The sequence below is a fragment of the Hemicordylus capensis genome, chromosome 3, assembly GCF_027244095.1.
Source record: "Hemicordylus capensis ecotype Gifberg chromosome 3, rHemCap1.1.pri, whole genome shotgun sequence".
In the NCBI taxonomy this organism is placed as follows: Eukaryota; Metazoa; Chordata; class Lepidosauria; order Squamata; family Cordylidae; genus Hemicordylus; species Hemicordylus capensis.
In genome coordinates, this window is record NC_069659.1 from 231,179,713 (window position 1) to 231,194,805 (window position 15,093).

Genomic DNA, 15,093 nt, shown 5'->3' on the forward strand with positions numbered 1-15,093 from the left:
TTATGTATAACTCAACAGTCTGTAGGTTCTTACTCCAGCAATAGTTCAATAACATATATAATCCCAACCATTTTATCAGTCTGCTTGATGTCACTGGGGACTTATATCTGACTAGGTAAGCTTAAGAACATGCTGGATCAGGCCCAAGGCCCATCTAGTCCAGCATCCTGTTTCACATGGTGGCCCACCAGATGCCGCTGAGAAGCCTATGGGCAAATGGTGAGGTCATGACCTCTCTCTTTTGCTGTTGCTCCCCTGCAACTGGTATTTAGAGGCATCTTTCCTCTGAGGCTGGTGGTGGCTCACAGCCACCAGACTAGTAGCCATTGATAGAACTGCCCTCTGTGAATTGGTCTAAGCCCCTTTTAAAGTCGCCCAAGCGCCTGTTCTTCACCACATCCCATGGCAAAGAATTCTATAAATTAATTATGTGCTGTGCGGCGGTGCCATCACTTTCAGAATAAGCGCTGCCATGGCATGGCATTGCAGGGCATTTAAATGGATTTAAATGCCCTTGCCCTTTCCATTTGCAGCCGAGGGTGGGAGGAGCACTCAGAAGATGCACGGTCACGCTTGGCACGCCGCCCCCTTTGACCCAGGCCACGCAAATGGCCAGGGCACATGCGTGGCTGCCTCTAGAATGGCTACCACCACTGAAGAAAGGGCCTAAATATCCCCAAAATGGACCAAAAAGGGCATTGGCAAACTGGGGGGAGGCCGGTGGGGGAGAGGAAAATAGCAGAGAGACCCTCCCCTCCATGGCAGCACTCCCTCCAAGCCTGCCAGACCTTGCAATGAATGTTTAAATTAAAAAAACCTTTAGGAACTCCAAACTGAATCAAATTAAAGCCGAGTCGGGGGTCTGTTGGGGTGGGGATAACACTGAACATGCAAGGTTCAGATCAAGCCTGGTTCGGACTTGAACTGAACTGGGCAAACTGGTTTTGGGCACACCCCTATGAACCAGATCAGTATTATGTATTTAGAATATTTGGGGGCACAAATGCCTCACAAGGTGGCTTACAAAGGTGGGCATTCCACAGTAAAATGCAACTAAAACATCTTATAAGAAATATGTGGATTGCCTCACATTTTTAATTAGTTCTCATTATGCTTGGAAGTCACTGTTATAACGGTTCGTGGTACTGCATTGCACGACGATATCCGTTCGACGCGTGAAACATTTCGTGAGGTCGTTTTTAAAAGATGTATACTTGCGTTCTAGAGGATGAGAACGAGCCCTGTGTTTTGATGTTTATAATACTGTGTAAGCGGCTTCGTGCCATAACTTGTATGAAAAAGCAGGACGCCACTATTTAAAAACAAACTGCACTTTAAATTGGATACCAGTTCAAAACAAGCGCGAGGCGTGATGTGTGTGGTGAGAGAGGAAGAAGATTCTGCTCACTCGCGTCGCCGTTCAGGGTCCGGCAGCAGCAGCGCAGCAGGTGGCTCTGCAACTGGCCCTGCCCCTCATGTGGAGCCAGCCGGGCCAGCTCTTTCCCCGCCCCCTGCTTGGAAGAGCTCGGTTCCCTTGGCAGCGGGAGCGGCGGCACTGAGCGGGAATAGCGGGGCAGCAGCAGCAGCAGAAGAGCCCGAGCCGCTGGCGGGTTGCGTGCCGCTCAAGGATGTCGCCGCTGCCACTTCCCCCTCGGCGTGCCGTGCAGCTGGCGCCCAGCTCGCTGGCCCTGGTGTTGCGCCGCCTGCAGCCACAGCAGCAGCAGCAGGAGGGGGCCGCCTCTGCAGCCGCGGCTGCCCCGGAGGAGCCCCCGTCCGACGGCGACGAAGCGAGCGGCGCGGCGGTCTTCCAGGCGTTCCGGCGCGCCAATGCCGCCTGCTACTGGAACGCTGGGCTGGCGCGCGCCGTGACTCGGGTCTGGCTGCAAGGCTGGCTGCGGGGCGGCGTGCTCTTGCTGCAGGGCCCCGCCGCCCCTCTGCAGCTCCTCCGCGACGCTTGGCTCCGCAGGGCTCTGCGTCCGCCCAAGGGCTTCCTCATCAGGGCTGTAGGTGAGTGAGTGAGGTCGGCCGGCCAGTCAGACCTGTATAACGACTGAAGAAGACCGAAGGGGAACCAGGATTGCGGGCTGCACCAACAACCCGCCTTTCCCCCCCTTGCCTCTTCCCTTTACCCTGCAGATGTTATCCTGGCTCTGCCCCCTAACCCACCAGATTCTTCCAGCCAGGCCTCACCCCTGCCCTCACCTGCTTGGTTCTGCTCAGGTTTGACTCAAACCTAGTTCTGCCTTCTTTAGAAGTCAAAAGTTGGCGACCGACCCTAAGTTTGGGCTAAACTCCTGAGCAGAGTGCTTTTGAGTACATATAGAGTACTTTCTCCCTGCCACAGAGTAACCCCAGGCCCAGCTTTCACATATCTTCTTTGAGTATGATTTTTTATTTATTTTTAAATGGTGACAATTAGCGAAGCACACGAAGCATGATGACAACTATTTGTGCCAAAACAGATTGAGACAGAATGAATTCAAATCCCATGGTAGGAAATAATCTGAAATTAAACTAAGGAGTCACTTTTTCTGTGAAACTAGGCTAGTGGCCCTTGCGGACATTGATATATCCTGCTTCACATATATGAAGTTTTTAAAGAGTGGGTTTTTCAGGTTAGTTGTGTTTTTTGAATGAGCGTCAGCCCTGATTTTTCATTGTAAAACATAAACTGCTGGTGAATTTTGAGGAATATTTGGGTATCCATTTGGGTTCTTAGATGTGTGGGCAGGTGGAGAGGGGGAGAGGAATAGGAATAAAAGTACTTGCACTTTTGAGGATTGCTTTTTTGAATAGCACAACAGAGTAAACCCAAACTCATTTAACTGAGATTAAGGATGGTTAAGGAAGCAGAATTAGCAAGAATGTTCTGTGTATATTAACTCCTGAGCATAGTGGTTAGAGTGCTGGACTAGGACCGGGGAGACCAGAGTTCAAATCCCCATTCAGCCATGATACTAGCTGGGTAACTCTGGGCCAGTCACTTCCCTCTCAGCCTAACCTACTTCGTAAGGTTGTTGTGAGGAGAAACATAAGTATGTAGTACACCGCTCTGGGTTCTTCGGAGGAAGAGCGGGATATAAAATGTAAATAATAAAAATAAATAATACATATAGAGTGCTTTCTCCCTGCCACAGAGTAACCCCATGTCCTATCCACCCCCAGCACAGTACCTCCAGTGACTGTTGCTGGTGTCTGTCTTATGTTTCTTTTTAGATTGTGAGCCCTTTGGGGACAGGGATCCATCTTATTTATTAATTATTTCTTTGTGTAAACCACCCTGAGCCATTTTGGGAAGGGTGGTATAGAAATTGAATAAAATAGCAACAGCAACAACAACAATATTATTATATAGGGTAGGTTTGCCACTTTTTCTTTCTCTGCCCCTGTTTCTCTAACAGCAGATTGACACAGAAATGTAGCTGGTGAAGTTTTTTCTTCCATGGAGGTAAGTGACAGGAAAAACTGCTTAACTTGTATATGTCAAGCCGCTATTAAAGGAGCAGCAACTAAGGAAAAAAAGGTGGTAAACTTAATGTAGTCTGTGTATAGTGTCTCTGGGAGAGATACACTTAAATGTTTAAAATGTATTTATTTGTAATATTAATAAATTACAACTACGTAAGCTACCTAAGGTAACATACAACATTTAACTATGCATATGTATGGCATGAAGGTGAGAGCTCTTTATGATTCCTGTAGTATATGCATGCATTAAAAGAAAAGAAACACCACACAAATATTTATTTATCTCACATTACAGGATGTACATGCTAAACTGGAATGTATGAAGCAGCCCTTAATCTAGAGAACTAGTAGCCCCATTTGTCTTTCAGAAATACTCTTATATTACAACTTTGGTCAGCAACAGGTTTTGTCAGTCACTTTAGGAAAAGACTCTCCCAAAGTGGCAGTACAGTTGCCACATCTGCTTGCCCATCTTTTGCCTCTGACTTGGTGGCAGTGTTGAGTGGGCTTGTTTTGGTCAAGGTGATTGACCCCTGCAACAAAGCAAGTGGATAGCTACTGATATTAATGAAATCATCCCATTTTAAGAAACACAGTCTTGTAATTGTAAAACTACACATTGATTAATTTTGAAAAGACCTATAGAAATAAGTAAAAAGTGTTAAAAGGCTCTGACACAGGAGATGCTCAGAAGTGTGTGAAGAGAAGGGTGGGGAGTCCTATACAACATTTGGTGTGATTGCAGTGTTAGGAGATAGTAGGTAGAACTGGTAGATATGTCATGACCACCATTTGGAAACCACTTTACATTTCTTCATATGATGAGTTGTGTATAAGCAGCAGCAGTTTCATTGTAGTGCTGCAGACATTTTTGTCTGTGATGGTATAGACAACTTTGGGCAGTCCAGCTGTAGTTGAACTGCAATTCCCATCATCCCCAGTCACATTTTATTGTGTCTGAGAATGATGGAAGTTGTAGTTCCCCCACAGCTGGCATGCCAAAGCTTGCCTATCCCCAAGTGTAGAGAAACTGCTCAGTTGTGTAGTGAGGCACAGAACATTAACAGTTCATTGTGTGGATTATTTTCAACTAGCTTTTACATGTGCACTGACCTTTTAGTTTGTTGAATTAATCTGGGCCAAAAGGGTATGATTTTTATGTTGTTGGGGAAGGTTCCCCCCAGCTTTCCTCCGCTCATATTTTTTAGCTGTCCTGATCCCACTGTGTACTTTGGTGGGATGTCCTTGATTGCCACAGAGGGTTAAGAAACAAGGGGCAAGTGAGCTGTTACCTCATTGTTAATCTCATTGTTAAAATACTGGAAATGAGCATATGAGTGTTCATTGCTAGGCTTCAGGTAGTTGGAGCAAAAAAAACTCCAAATGTTTTGCCAACTTAGGCTGTGGTGGCTTCTTTGTCATTTGACTGTAATCTCTTCATTGTCCTAACCTAAAGGCTCCTTAGCTCATCAGACAGAGCTCTATGGTGGGGAGAAGGTAAACAAGCATTTGTTAACCCAATGCCATAGTGTAAGAGCCTCAAAAGTTAATCTTTCTCTTTTCTACTGGCTCTGTATTGGAAACAAACTGCTTTATAATTGAAAAAGAGAATGTGTCTTTTATTTCAGAGCGGAATAATCTGGGGACAGCCAAATGCCCTTTAAAGTAAAAAACAAAATTGTGTGTTTTTAAGCAGGGAGAAAGATGTTGAAGCAGAATGAGCATCTATCTATCTATCTATCTATCTATCTATCTATCTATCTATCTATCTACATATTTATTTCTCTTAGACGTACCCGTTGCTAATCCCATGTGTGGCAGCTCTCGTGAGAGTTCGTAGAGCTGCCGGACAGCGACAGGGACTATAGCGACGGCGGTGGGCAGTGGGCCAGGAGTTAATGGCGGCAGCAGGCAACCAAATGATGGTGCCGGATGGTGGGAGAATGAGGAAGCAATGGAGGCAGGCAGATGGGGTAGAGGCGGGCAGGGACTGGGAGAAAACTGTGGTGGAGGTGGGCGGGTGAGGAGGAAGGAAATAGCGAAGGGGGCAGGTGGCTGGGCAGGATGGTGAGATGGGGTGGGTGGGAGAAAGCTGCGAGGGCAATGGGCGGGCGGGGGGGAATGGCTGGGTGGGGAGAACTAGAGGCACAGATGCTCTGTGCCCTGCCCAGCTAATCTTCTTCTTTATATATAATTCGCTAAGGCATACCCATGGCTAATCCCATGCATGGCAGCTCTGGCAAGAGTTTGGAGAGCTGCCAGATAGCGACGGGGATGGGCGGGGGAAAGAAAATGGCAGCAGCAGCGGCCATTAGGATGGTGGGCCGGGGAGATGACAGCACTGGCGGGCAGGGGAGGAATGGCGGTGGGGAGAACTAGAAAGCGCCGTCCAGGCCGTCCAGTGAGGAAAAGCGGACTGGGAGGGGGAGAACAGACTGGGGCTGTAGTGGGTGTGGGTGTGGGATGAAGATGGGGAGGAGAGACAGGGAAAACTAGGGGCACGGATGCTCTGTGCTGGATAGCTAGTATTGCTTTTTTTAACCACTGGGATGTTACTAATCTTAGTATTGCTTCAGTAAAATTGCATTTAAAGGGTTCTTGTATATTTTCCCACACACACACCTTAAATCTTGGCACTTAAATCTTTATATTTGTGTGGTCTCACTCTTGTGAATATTAATCTGCCTAGGCTTTGCAAAATGGGGACCTTGTATGGATTTTGTGTCACCTGCAATGTAAAGTCAGTATAATGGAGAAAAATATTACTGTTCCTGTTAATGTGGCATTTTTTTTCTAGTATTTTTCTACCAGTGTGGTATCCCTGGTTCCATGTGTACTGTAAGTGAAATCCAACATATAAAGGAAATGGTTACAAATACAGTCTTCCATAAACATTGAATGTTTTTGCTTAGCAGCTAGCTATCTCCTTGATCCTGCAATTGGATCCATATGAGAGACCCTTGTGCCCATACTGAGTGCTGTTGAAATTAACTGCAAAGTAATACAATTACTTCAGTGTTTAGTTGGTTAGGAATTTATTGTAAGAGAGAATGTAAGTGGTCTCATATTCAAATGCTGGAAATCCATTAAGAAGGAGAATGCTTAAAGTTCTTTGTAGAAATGTTCCTCTTTGAAGTAGCTGAAAGTTCTTATTTTCCAGATCCTTGCCTTGTTATTTTAGCTTGACTAAGTTGTACCTTTTTCATCACATTTAAAGAACTGGGCTGTTGTTTACATAGTTTCTTATCTCCAGGTGAAACAAAGGGAGAGAGAAAAGAGTCCCCTGATTGTTTAGGGACTCTTTTCCTTGCTCTTGTATACTAACTTCAATCTCAGATGACCCCTTCAACATGAAGGGCCAGAATAAAACTGATAGAATCCCTGGTCAATTATATCTCAATACAAGTTCTTAAGAAAAGTGATATATGTTGAGTGTTCTCAATATCTTTACAACAAACCTGTACCGTATGCCAGTGTTAGGGACAAATTCATTGATGGCAGATTCATCAGTATTGGGCCAGCTACTATAAATCCCTAAAAAGTGGTGAAGTGAAGGGTGATTGAAAGTACAGCATGAGAGGACCTGCATTTCCCCCTCCCAAACCACTTATTTTTGGTAGTTTTCCTTCTAGTGGTGGCTATATCCATATACAAGAATGGTAATTGCTACATTAAAGTTAAGTCAAATGTGGGGGTTACAGTGGCGGTCAAATATCATTAATGTAAGAAGTATAGTCTGTGAAGTATAAATGTATTCAGTAATCCAAGAACCTTTGCTTTTAAAATGAGAGTTTACTTTTCACTTGTGCGCTAAAAAGAATGGAAATTGCAAGTTAAGGTTCCCATCTTAACTTCCATGCCTTAACTTCTATGCTTGTACAAAGTCTTTGTACAGTCTGGTATATGATGATGGCTTTAGAAATGAGACTCCATAAACCCACATGGAGTCTTTGTTGTGGTCTTTCAGTTGGACATTGGGCTAGGGATGTATCCAGGCAGACACTTGACAGGTGCAGCTTCTGTAACCACTTCCTAGATATGCCTCTGATGAATTTCTGCCTGATGCATTTTTGATTAAGGCAAAGTGTAGATTAGGGATGTGTACCGAATTGCTTCGGTGCACATCCAAGGGCAGTGAGGGGTTCCCTTAAGAGGAGGCAGGCAGGTCCTGCCTGCCCATCCTCTAAGCCCCTGCTGCCCAGCCGCTGAGTTCTTGAAACGGAAGTACCTTTGTACAAGCAGCAGCTTGTGCCGCTTGCTTCCTTTAAAATGCCATGGTGATGGGATGCGTCCCCCGGCATCCCTCATGCGGCATCGGCACCTAAATGGCGTCTACGCATGTGGGGTGGACATGCACATGTATGTGGGGCACTTCCTGTCTCTTTCAGTCTAAATGAGGGAACAGGGCAGCAGGGAGGTACATTGCCACCCGGCTGGACCCTTTTAAAGTGCAGTCCCAGCAGGGGAAACATGCCGGGAGGGGTAAGAGCACCCTCCCCTGCCCCCTGCCCTTAAAGGTGTCCCCCCTGCCTTCGAACCGGCCAAACCACTGGTTGTTCAAACTTGTTTGGAGGCCTGCAAAAGGGCTTCTGAACAGGTTTGTGCACATCCCTACCCCTTTGTGCTATTACTCTAGCCCCCAGAACCAAAGTTGCTAGCCAAGAACACCAAAAAAGAGTTCCCTTTGCACATCTATTCTTAAAAGACTTATTCCCCTTTATGCGTAGGGATCAGAGTTTTGATAGGTCATTGGTCCCACAGAACAACATATATAGATACCAGACCAGCTAGTGTTTAAAATACCGTGTTTCCCCGAAAATAAGACAGTGTCTTATATTAATTTTTGCCCCCCCAAATGCACTAGGGCAATTAGTGGTACATCAGAAATTACTGCTAGGTCTTACTTTCGGGGTAGGTCTTACTTTCGGGGAAACAGGGTACTGAAATCAAGCTTTTGAGTTCAACAGCAGAACCCTTCCAGTTCAGATGCCCAAAGCAAAAATAAGTTTTACTTGCTCAGGCTGATATTAACCTGGTAAAGTTTAATGTTATTTAAAACCTGTAAAGGAGCAGCAAGATTTGTATTAATTAGATTACACCGTGAGGTGTTTCACATGACACGTGCAAAGCGCCAGGAGGGTTTGTGCGGGGAGAGCGGGCTTAGCCTGCTCTCACCACACACGAGCAGCCTCCAAGCCCTGGGTGGCCGGATCAGCTGCCCACACAACTATTGACTCCGTCACGGAGCTGGTGGGGGCTGTGGGGATCGGGGGCTGCCTGGCCCCTGGAAGTTCCAGGATGCCCTGTGTGAGTACGCGAGGCATTCTGGAGAGACTCTCGAGGCTGGGAGGCTGGCTGCAGCATCACGGCGGCACACGAGAAGAAAAAAGAGGTTGACGGAGCACTCGCTCCAAAACCTCATTTAAGGGGAGGGGGGATTAGGAGGGCTAGCCACCTTGGAACCACCAGGTTTGCACGTGAACCTGGTGGTTCCCACGATCAATAGAAAGCGGGCACTGCTCCCTTAGCCTGCTTTCTACTGATCGTGGGAATAGTTTACTTATTTAGCTTTTCTTAGAGGGATTGTATAATCTTCCAAAAATAAGTCAGCGCAAGATTTCAAAAGGATAGAGAGAAGAATAAAATAAAATAAAATAAGAATGCTGATCTTTAAATTCCTCTCCATTTGTTGGTTTGGGTATATTCTGAACAGAAACCATGTTTACTTTTTTATACTTTGAAAAACATGATATGTATCTTGCCAAGCTGACGTTGCCATGGTGATCCATGCCCTTTGTCACTCACAGTTAGACTACTGTAATGTGCTCTATGTGTGGCTGCCCTTGAAGACCCTCTGGAAGTTACACCTGGTGCAGAATGCAGTAGTAGGGATTTTGGTAGAGGCCAGACACTTGGCTTATATCACTCTGCTGCTGCTCCAGCTACACTGGTTCCCACTGTTTTTCTGGGTGCAATTCAAGGTGCTGGTTTGGACCATAATGGCTTAGGGCCAAGATACCTTAGGGAGCACCTGCTCCCATATAGCCCTGCCCAGCCCATGAGATCATGCATAGAAGCTCTCCTGTGCATCCTGCCACCTTATACGGTAAGTCTTTTAAATAAATAAATATTGCCATTTAATGAAGCTGACTTGACAAATCATTTACTGCTTCTCACTAGGGATGTGCACAGAACCGGCAGGGGCCATTTGAAGGCAGGGGTGGGACAACCTTAAGGACGGGGGAGGGTGCACTTACCCCTCCCTCTGCTCTCCCCCTGCAGACTCTCCATTTGTAAAGACCCTGCCGGGGTAGCAGCATGTCTCCCTGCTGCCCCGTCCCCTCCTTGGCTGGAAGTGCCGGGCATGCGCTCAAGTCACGCGTGCGTGCCCAACATGTGCGTGCACGAGCCCGGCACTTCCGGCTACTTCCGACCAAGTTGGGGATGGGGCGCCAGGGAGTTACGCTGCAGCCCCAATGGGGTCATTACAAAGAGAGCGCCAGCAGGGGAATAGTGGAGGGAGGGGTTTTTGTGTATGGTTGCTATGTGGAGATACCGGTTCCCACAAGCAGTACTTCCATGTGGTCATTACCCAGCTGCAGCTTGTGTGAATCAGCCCTGTGATTCAGTGAGGTGAGGAGACTGGTGCTGACAGCTCAGTCTCAGCTGTGCTGAGGTGTATTGTTCCAGTGGAATGGGCCAGGCTTCGGGGATGAAGTCTGGTCCTCAGCTCTGGGAGGGGGCCTCCAGATGACCCTAAACCCTAACCCGCCACGCTGATCTTTTGTTGTGTTTGCCATGTCTACACGGCACAGCCGGGGGATAGGGACGGAGAGCTTCAGCCAAGTGGGCCTCCATGGTGGAGGTGGTGGCTAAGCAAATGGTCCCGGCCTGAGCAGGCAAGCCGCTTCTGTGTGTCGTTTGCACCGCAAGCCTGTGATGTCACGGGCTTACGATGCTTGCGACTCCCACTGTGCAGGTGTGCAGAAGCAACTGGCCTGCTCAGGCCTCCAGCCAGGCTCAGGCCAGGACCATTGGCTTCGCCACCGCTGCCTCCATGGAGGCCTGCTCAGCTTTTGCCGTGCACATGGCACACAAAAAAGAGATTGGCGTGGCGGGGGGGGCTGCAGGGAGGCCCCCCAGGATATTTGGAGGCCACTGGGGACAGAAGAGTGGTGGGTGTGCCGCACAAAGTGCAGGTCAGTGGGTCCAGAATTTTTTATTCTCCCAAAGAGAAAGGTTTCCAGCTTTCCCTAAAGCAGGGTGGGGTGGGACCCACTCCAAAGCTCTTTAGGTCTGGGCTCTGAAAATGCCTAGATGCACCACTGTGTGCGTCTAAGAACATTTACAGCCCTAAGTATTTTGCATCTTGGTTTATCCTTGGTGTTGGAATCATGGGGTCAATCTTTCAGTAGCCTGGAAGACGAGAATAATTTGATTTATTTTGCTTTTATTGTATTGTATGGTTGTTAACCACTCTGAGGGTCTTTGTTGACAACAAGGTGGTATACAAGTCAAAATAGACTGGAAGTATTTTCATACATGAAAGTATTATTTGTATGCATTTGTGAATGTTAACAGGACAGAAAGTTGGAAAGAGCCACAGAAAGTGGGAAAGAGCCACAGAAAGTGGGAAAACCGCCTTGGGGTTTTCTTTTAATGAAAGGCGGTATAAAAATGTTAAAATGAAATAAAAATAAATAAAATGGAGTGTGCATTATAGTAAGTGATAGCTATAGTACTTGAATTGGGAAGTTCAAAAATAGATTTAAACATTGTGAAAACAGCCTGAAGTTTGGAAAATTTTTCCTGGGTTTTTTTTGTGTGTGTGTGTATGACAGAAGTATATTTGTTTTGCTTTGTCTTTGTGACATACAACAAGCAGTGCAAATTCCTAAACAGCCAAATTTCCTAGCTGATTGTGGACTGAAAAAGTAGCATAAAGGATTTCTTTGTAGTATTTGTCATTAATTAATGAGCATTTTAGTGCAACATTAATATTTTCACATAAACACGTCCATTACAAATTACAGTTAGTTTACCGTTGTGTACAGTTGGAAGCTTCTCAGAGCAAAGTACTTTGGAGCTTGAATAATTCATTGCTTATCTTGGATCACTTTTGTTCTGGTAATTTGGAAGTCTGTGGAGTGATTTTAGGAAAATGTAGCAGATGCATTATGCACTAGGGATGTGCACGGAACTGTGGCAGGGAGGCTCGAAGGTGGTGGTGGTGGTGTTTATCTTTAAGAGCAGGGGAGGGTGCATGTACCCCTCCCACTGCTTCTCCCCTGCCGGCGTCCATGTTTTTCAAAGCCCATCGGAGTGGCAGCATACCCCCTGTTGCCCCATTGCGCCTGTTTTCCAGATATGACCAGAAGTCACTGGGGCGGCAATGGGGTGGCAGGGAGGTATGCTGCCGCCCCGATGGGCTTTGAAAAACACGGACGCTGGTGGGGGTGGAAAGTGGCAGAAGGGGTAAGTGCACCCTCCCCTGCTCTTAAGGATAGACCCCCACCGCCTTCTAACCGGCGGAACCTCCGCTTCTTCGATCTGGTTCCGTGCACATCCCTATTATGCACTGCAGTTAATCATTACATGACATGCTAGTTTTATGTCTGTGTGCAGGCTTGCTTGAGCCTGTAGAACTGAGGTATATACATACTAAAACAAAATGCCTGTATAGGTGGTAATTATTAACACTTGCACAGGAAATGTTGGAACAATAACTTCATGCAGAAGAGAAAGTTAACACAGCTGTTCATCCAGTGGGAGTTCTCTTAAGGCCTTTCCAGATGATAGCTTCCCCCCACTCTCATTTTTTAAAATGCCCTCCTCTTGAACTAGTGCTAGTGGTGCAATATCCTGTCCCCATGTAGTATACTGGGGGGAGGTGTAGCTTTGCTGCAGAGGCCAAGTCTTTCTGCCGTGGAGTGCTTTTCTTTTCAAATAGGGAAGATGTGGGCTCTTACACTGGAAAGTGGGTGTGGGTGCACAGCTTCCAGATAGCTGCAGAAAAAGAAACAATAAGGTCCACAACAGAGCAAGAGCCTGTTCTTGATGGCTTTGTTTGAGCTTCTAGTGGGTGGGTGCTCTTCTGTCCAATGCAGTGGAACTTGTGCTGGAGAATATTCAGGTGGATTTTGCCCTTAGTTGGGATTCTGCAATGAATCTGGTAAGCTGAGTAAAAATGCATTGTAAGTAACAGTTTGTATACTGCAAGAAAAACAAATAGGAGAGATACATAACATACTTCAGAGCAGCCCTGTTTAGCCCCATAAGCCATCTCCTCCTCTGACATTTGTTCCTTTTGTGTTTTCCCACTCCTTATGATGTCTTTCAGTCCTCACTCATGCGATAAAACTGTCTAGTTGCCTGTTGAACATATTTATGTGACTTGCCTTTGTGGCTTTATCTTGTAACATGTTCCATATGTTTGCTGGGCTCTGAGTGAAATGGTTTCAGTTTAAATCTGGTGGGTCCTTTCCCGCCCCACCCCCACCTCCAAGATTTCCTACTTGCAACAACAAGGTCTGTGTTATATATGAGCACCAATACCACAACCATCTGCTGCTGACTTTTGTACCTTGTATTTTCATTGCCAAGACCAAATAATCCATCCTTCCTTCCTTCCTTGTTTTTGGTTATTGCATGAGATCATTTTCTAGGTATTTGATATTAACTTCTAAACTCAGAACAACTGTATTTCTGCCTGCTCTCTGGAGTATTTTGGTTTTATATTTCTCCCCAAACCAATGGCCTCTCCCAGTTACTGACACAATAATTTGAAAGATATCATTCCACTGTATCTGTGTTGACATGTCTTGTGTTACATTTCTCATCCTAGAGGTCCAGCCCTACCCTAGCCGCTTGGACGGATTAATATGATTTCTGAGTGAGTGACTGCTCCCTCCCTAGCTTAGACCATAATATACTCCTGAATTTCTGGGCTCCACCACAGGCCCCTTTTGAAAATCTCTCTCTCTTCTCTGCCTGACCCACTGGATTTCTCTCTCCTCTTGAATATTCCTGAAATATATGGTGCCCTTAGCTCCCTGCATACCTGTCTTCTCCCCTCCCCTTTATGCAGTGCTTTCCTTTTCCTCCAAGGAATGAATGACAGTTGTTTGCTTATGTAAGTAGAATCAGAGCTGTTCTTAGGGGGATGTGGGCCTGGGGATGAATTAGCATATGTGGGGCCCCACTTTAGTTCCCATCTCCTCCGGAATGGAGGGTGTGCATTCACATATCACATATCAAGTTTACCCCGAAGTCCCTGTGAGCTGTCAAGGAGCACCTCACACACAAATTTTTTTGGGGGGTGGGGTTTATTGGGCGTTAAGAGTGTAGCCTGATTTATATCCGGGTTTTTTGTTTTTTTGTTTTTAAATCAACTTTTTGCGTTGGTTTTTTTGGGCACCTTTGAACTCTCAGTAAAGGCTCGCAGAAAACCTGCAGTAAAGCCTGCTATCTGAGAAAGCTCCAAGTCTCCTCCCAGCTGCAGGGAGAAAGCACACTGCTGCAGGTAGTGGCGGGCGGCCACTTGGGGGACAGGGAGAAAGCACATGCATAGTTGGGGAAGAAGTCTCCTTCCCAGGGCCAGCCCAAGGGTTAGGGGCAGTCAGGGGAAGCCCCTGGGAGTTGTTCCCACTTGGCTTCAGGCTTCTGGTTAAATGTGGATCGAAGCCACCCCAAAGTACACTCGCAGCATTGAGGGAAGCAGCCCCTCCCCTCTGCTCTCGGTTTACTCTAGAAACAAGTACACATTGGCAGAGAACAGTATTATCCTTCCTAACCAGTGGGGGTGGGGGAGAGCTCCCTGCAGAGATCCATCTGCATTTGTGAAGAAAGGATGCTCTTATCATGCTGATGATTTTATGTCAGCGCCTCTCGCTGTTTGCTCCGTTGTTTTCAGGAAAAGTAGCTTAAGTTAAAAACAGCATTTTAAAAACCCAGACATGCTTCGAGATGAGTTAGAATTTGCTTCACAAAGCCCAGTTTGTGTGTGGAGTGGGTCCAAGGATCATGACAGGAGTTTGGGGTGAGTTTGGCTGGTGTGTGAATGCATACACACTCCCCCCACCCCCGAATAAGATTCGGGGTATAAGCCCCGTGTGTAAAACCTCCTGGGCACCCACCCACACCCACGTCGCCTGCCTGGGCATCCTCCTGGCCACAGCAGGTGGCAGGCAGGAGGGTTGATGCCGGCCCGGGTGAGCAACAGGGAACTCGTGCCTGCCCTCCTTGCTGTTGCCTCTGCCCACTGCTTTGTGGTGGAGGCAGGCGGTGGTGAAGAGGGTGGGTAGATGATGGGAACTGCTCTCCCGCCTTCCTTCCCAGCACCTCCACTCACTGTGAAAGCAGTGGGTGGAGGTGGCAGTGAGGCGGGCGGGCGGGCGGGCGAGCAGGCAGGTGTTGGCCATCAACCTCCCACCTGCCCTCCTCACCGCCACCACCACCCGCCTAGTGTCTACTCTCCTGCTTGCTGTGGTCAGGAGGATGACAGCCTTAGGTCTCATGTGACCCAGGCTGTCACCACCCCTGTGAGCTTTGCACCCTAAGTGGGTGCTTAGCTTTTTAATGGTTGGTTTAGCCCTGAAAATACTTGAAATGTCTTCAGAGCATAGC

The 15,093-nt window shown here is 47.1% G+C and overlaps 1 protein-coding gene across 2 annotated transcripts in view; it reads left to right on the forward strand.

The window, feature by feature from the left end:
- The first annotated feature begins 1,396 nt into the window (after window positions 1-1,396).
- The window catches only part of STOX1 (storkhead box 1), a 50,436-nt gene continuing 36,739 nt past the window's right edge, over window positions 1,397-15,093 (forward strand). Inside the window, exon 1 of one of the 2 annotated variants that reach the window (XM_053312141.1) lies at window positions 1,397-2,007. In XM_053312141.1, the coding sequence (XP_053168116.1) occupies window positions 1,629-2,007 (379 nt within the window). In that variant the 5' untranslated portion in view covers window positions 1,397-1,628. Of the gene's footprint in view, window positions 2,008-12,526; window positions 12,641-15,093 lie in introns of those variants that run through there. The other variant, XM_053312144.1, reaches the window with a different exon arrangement.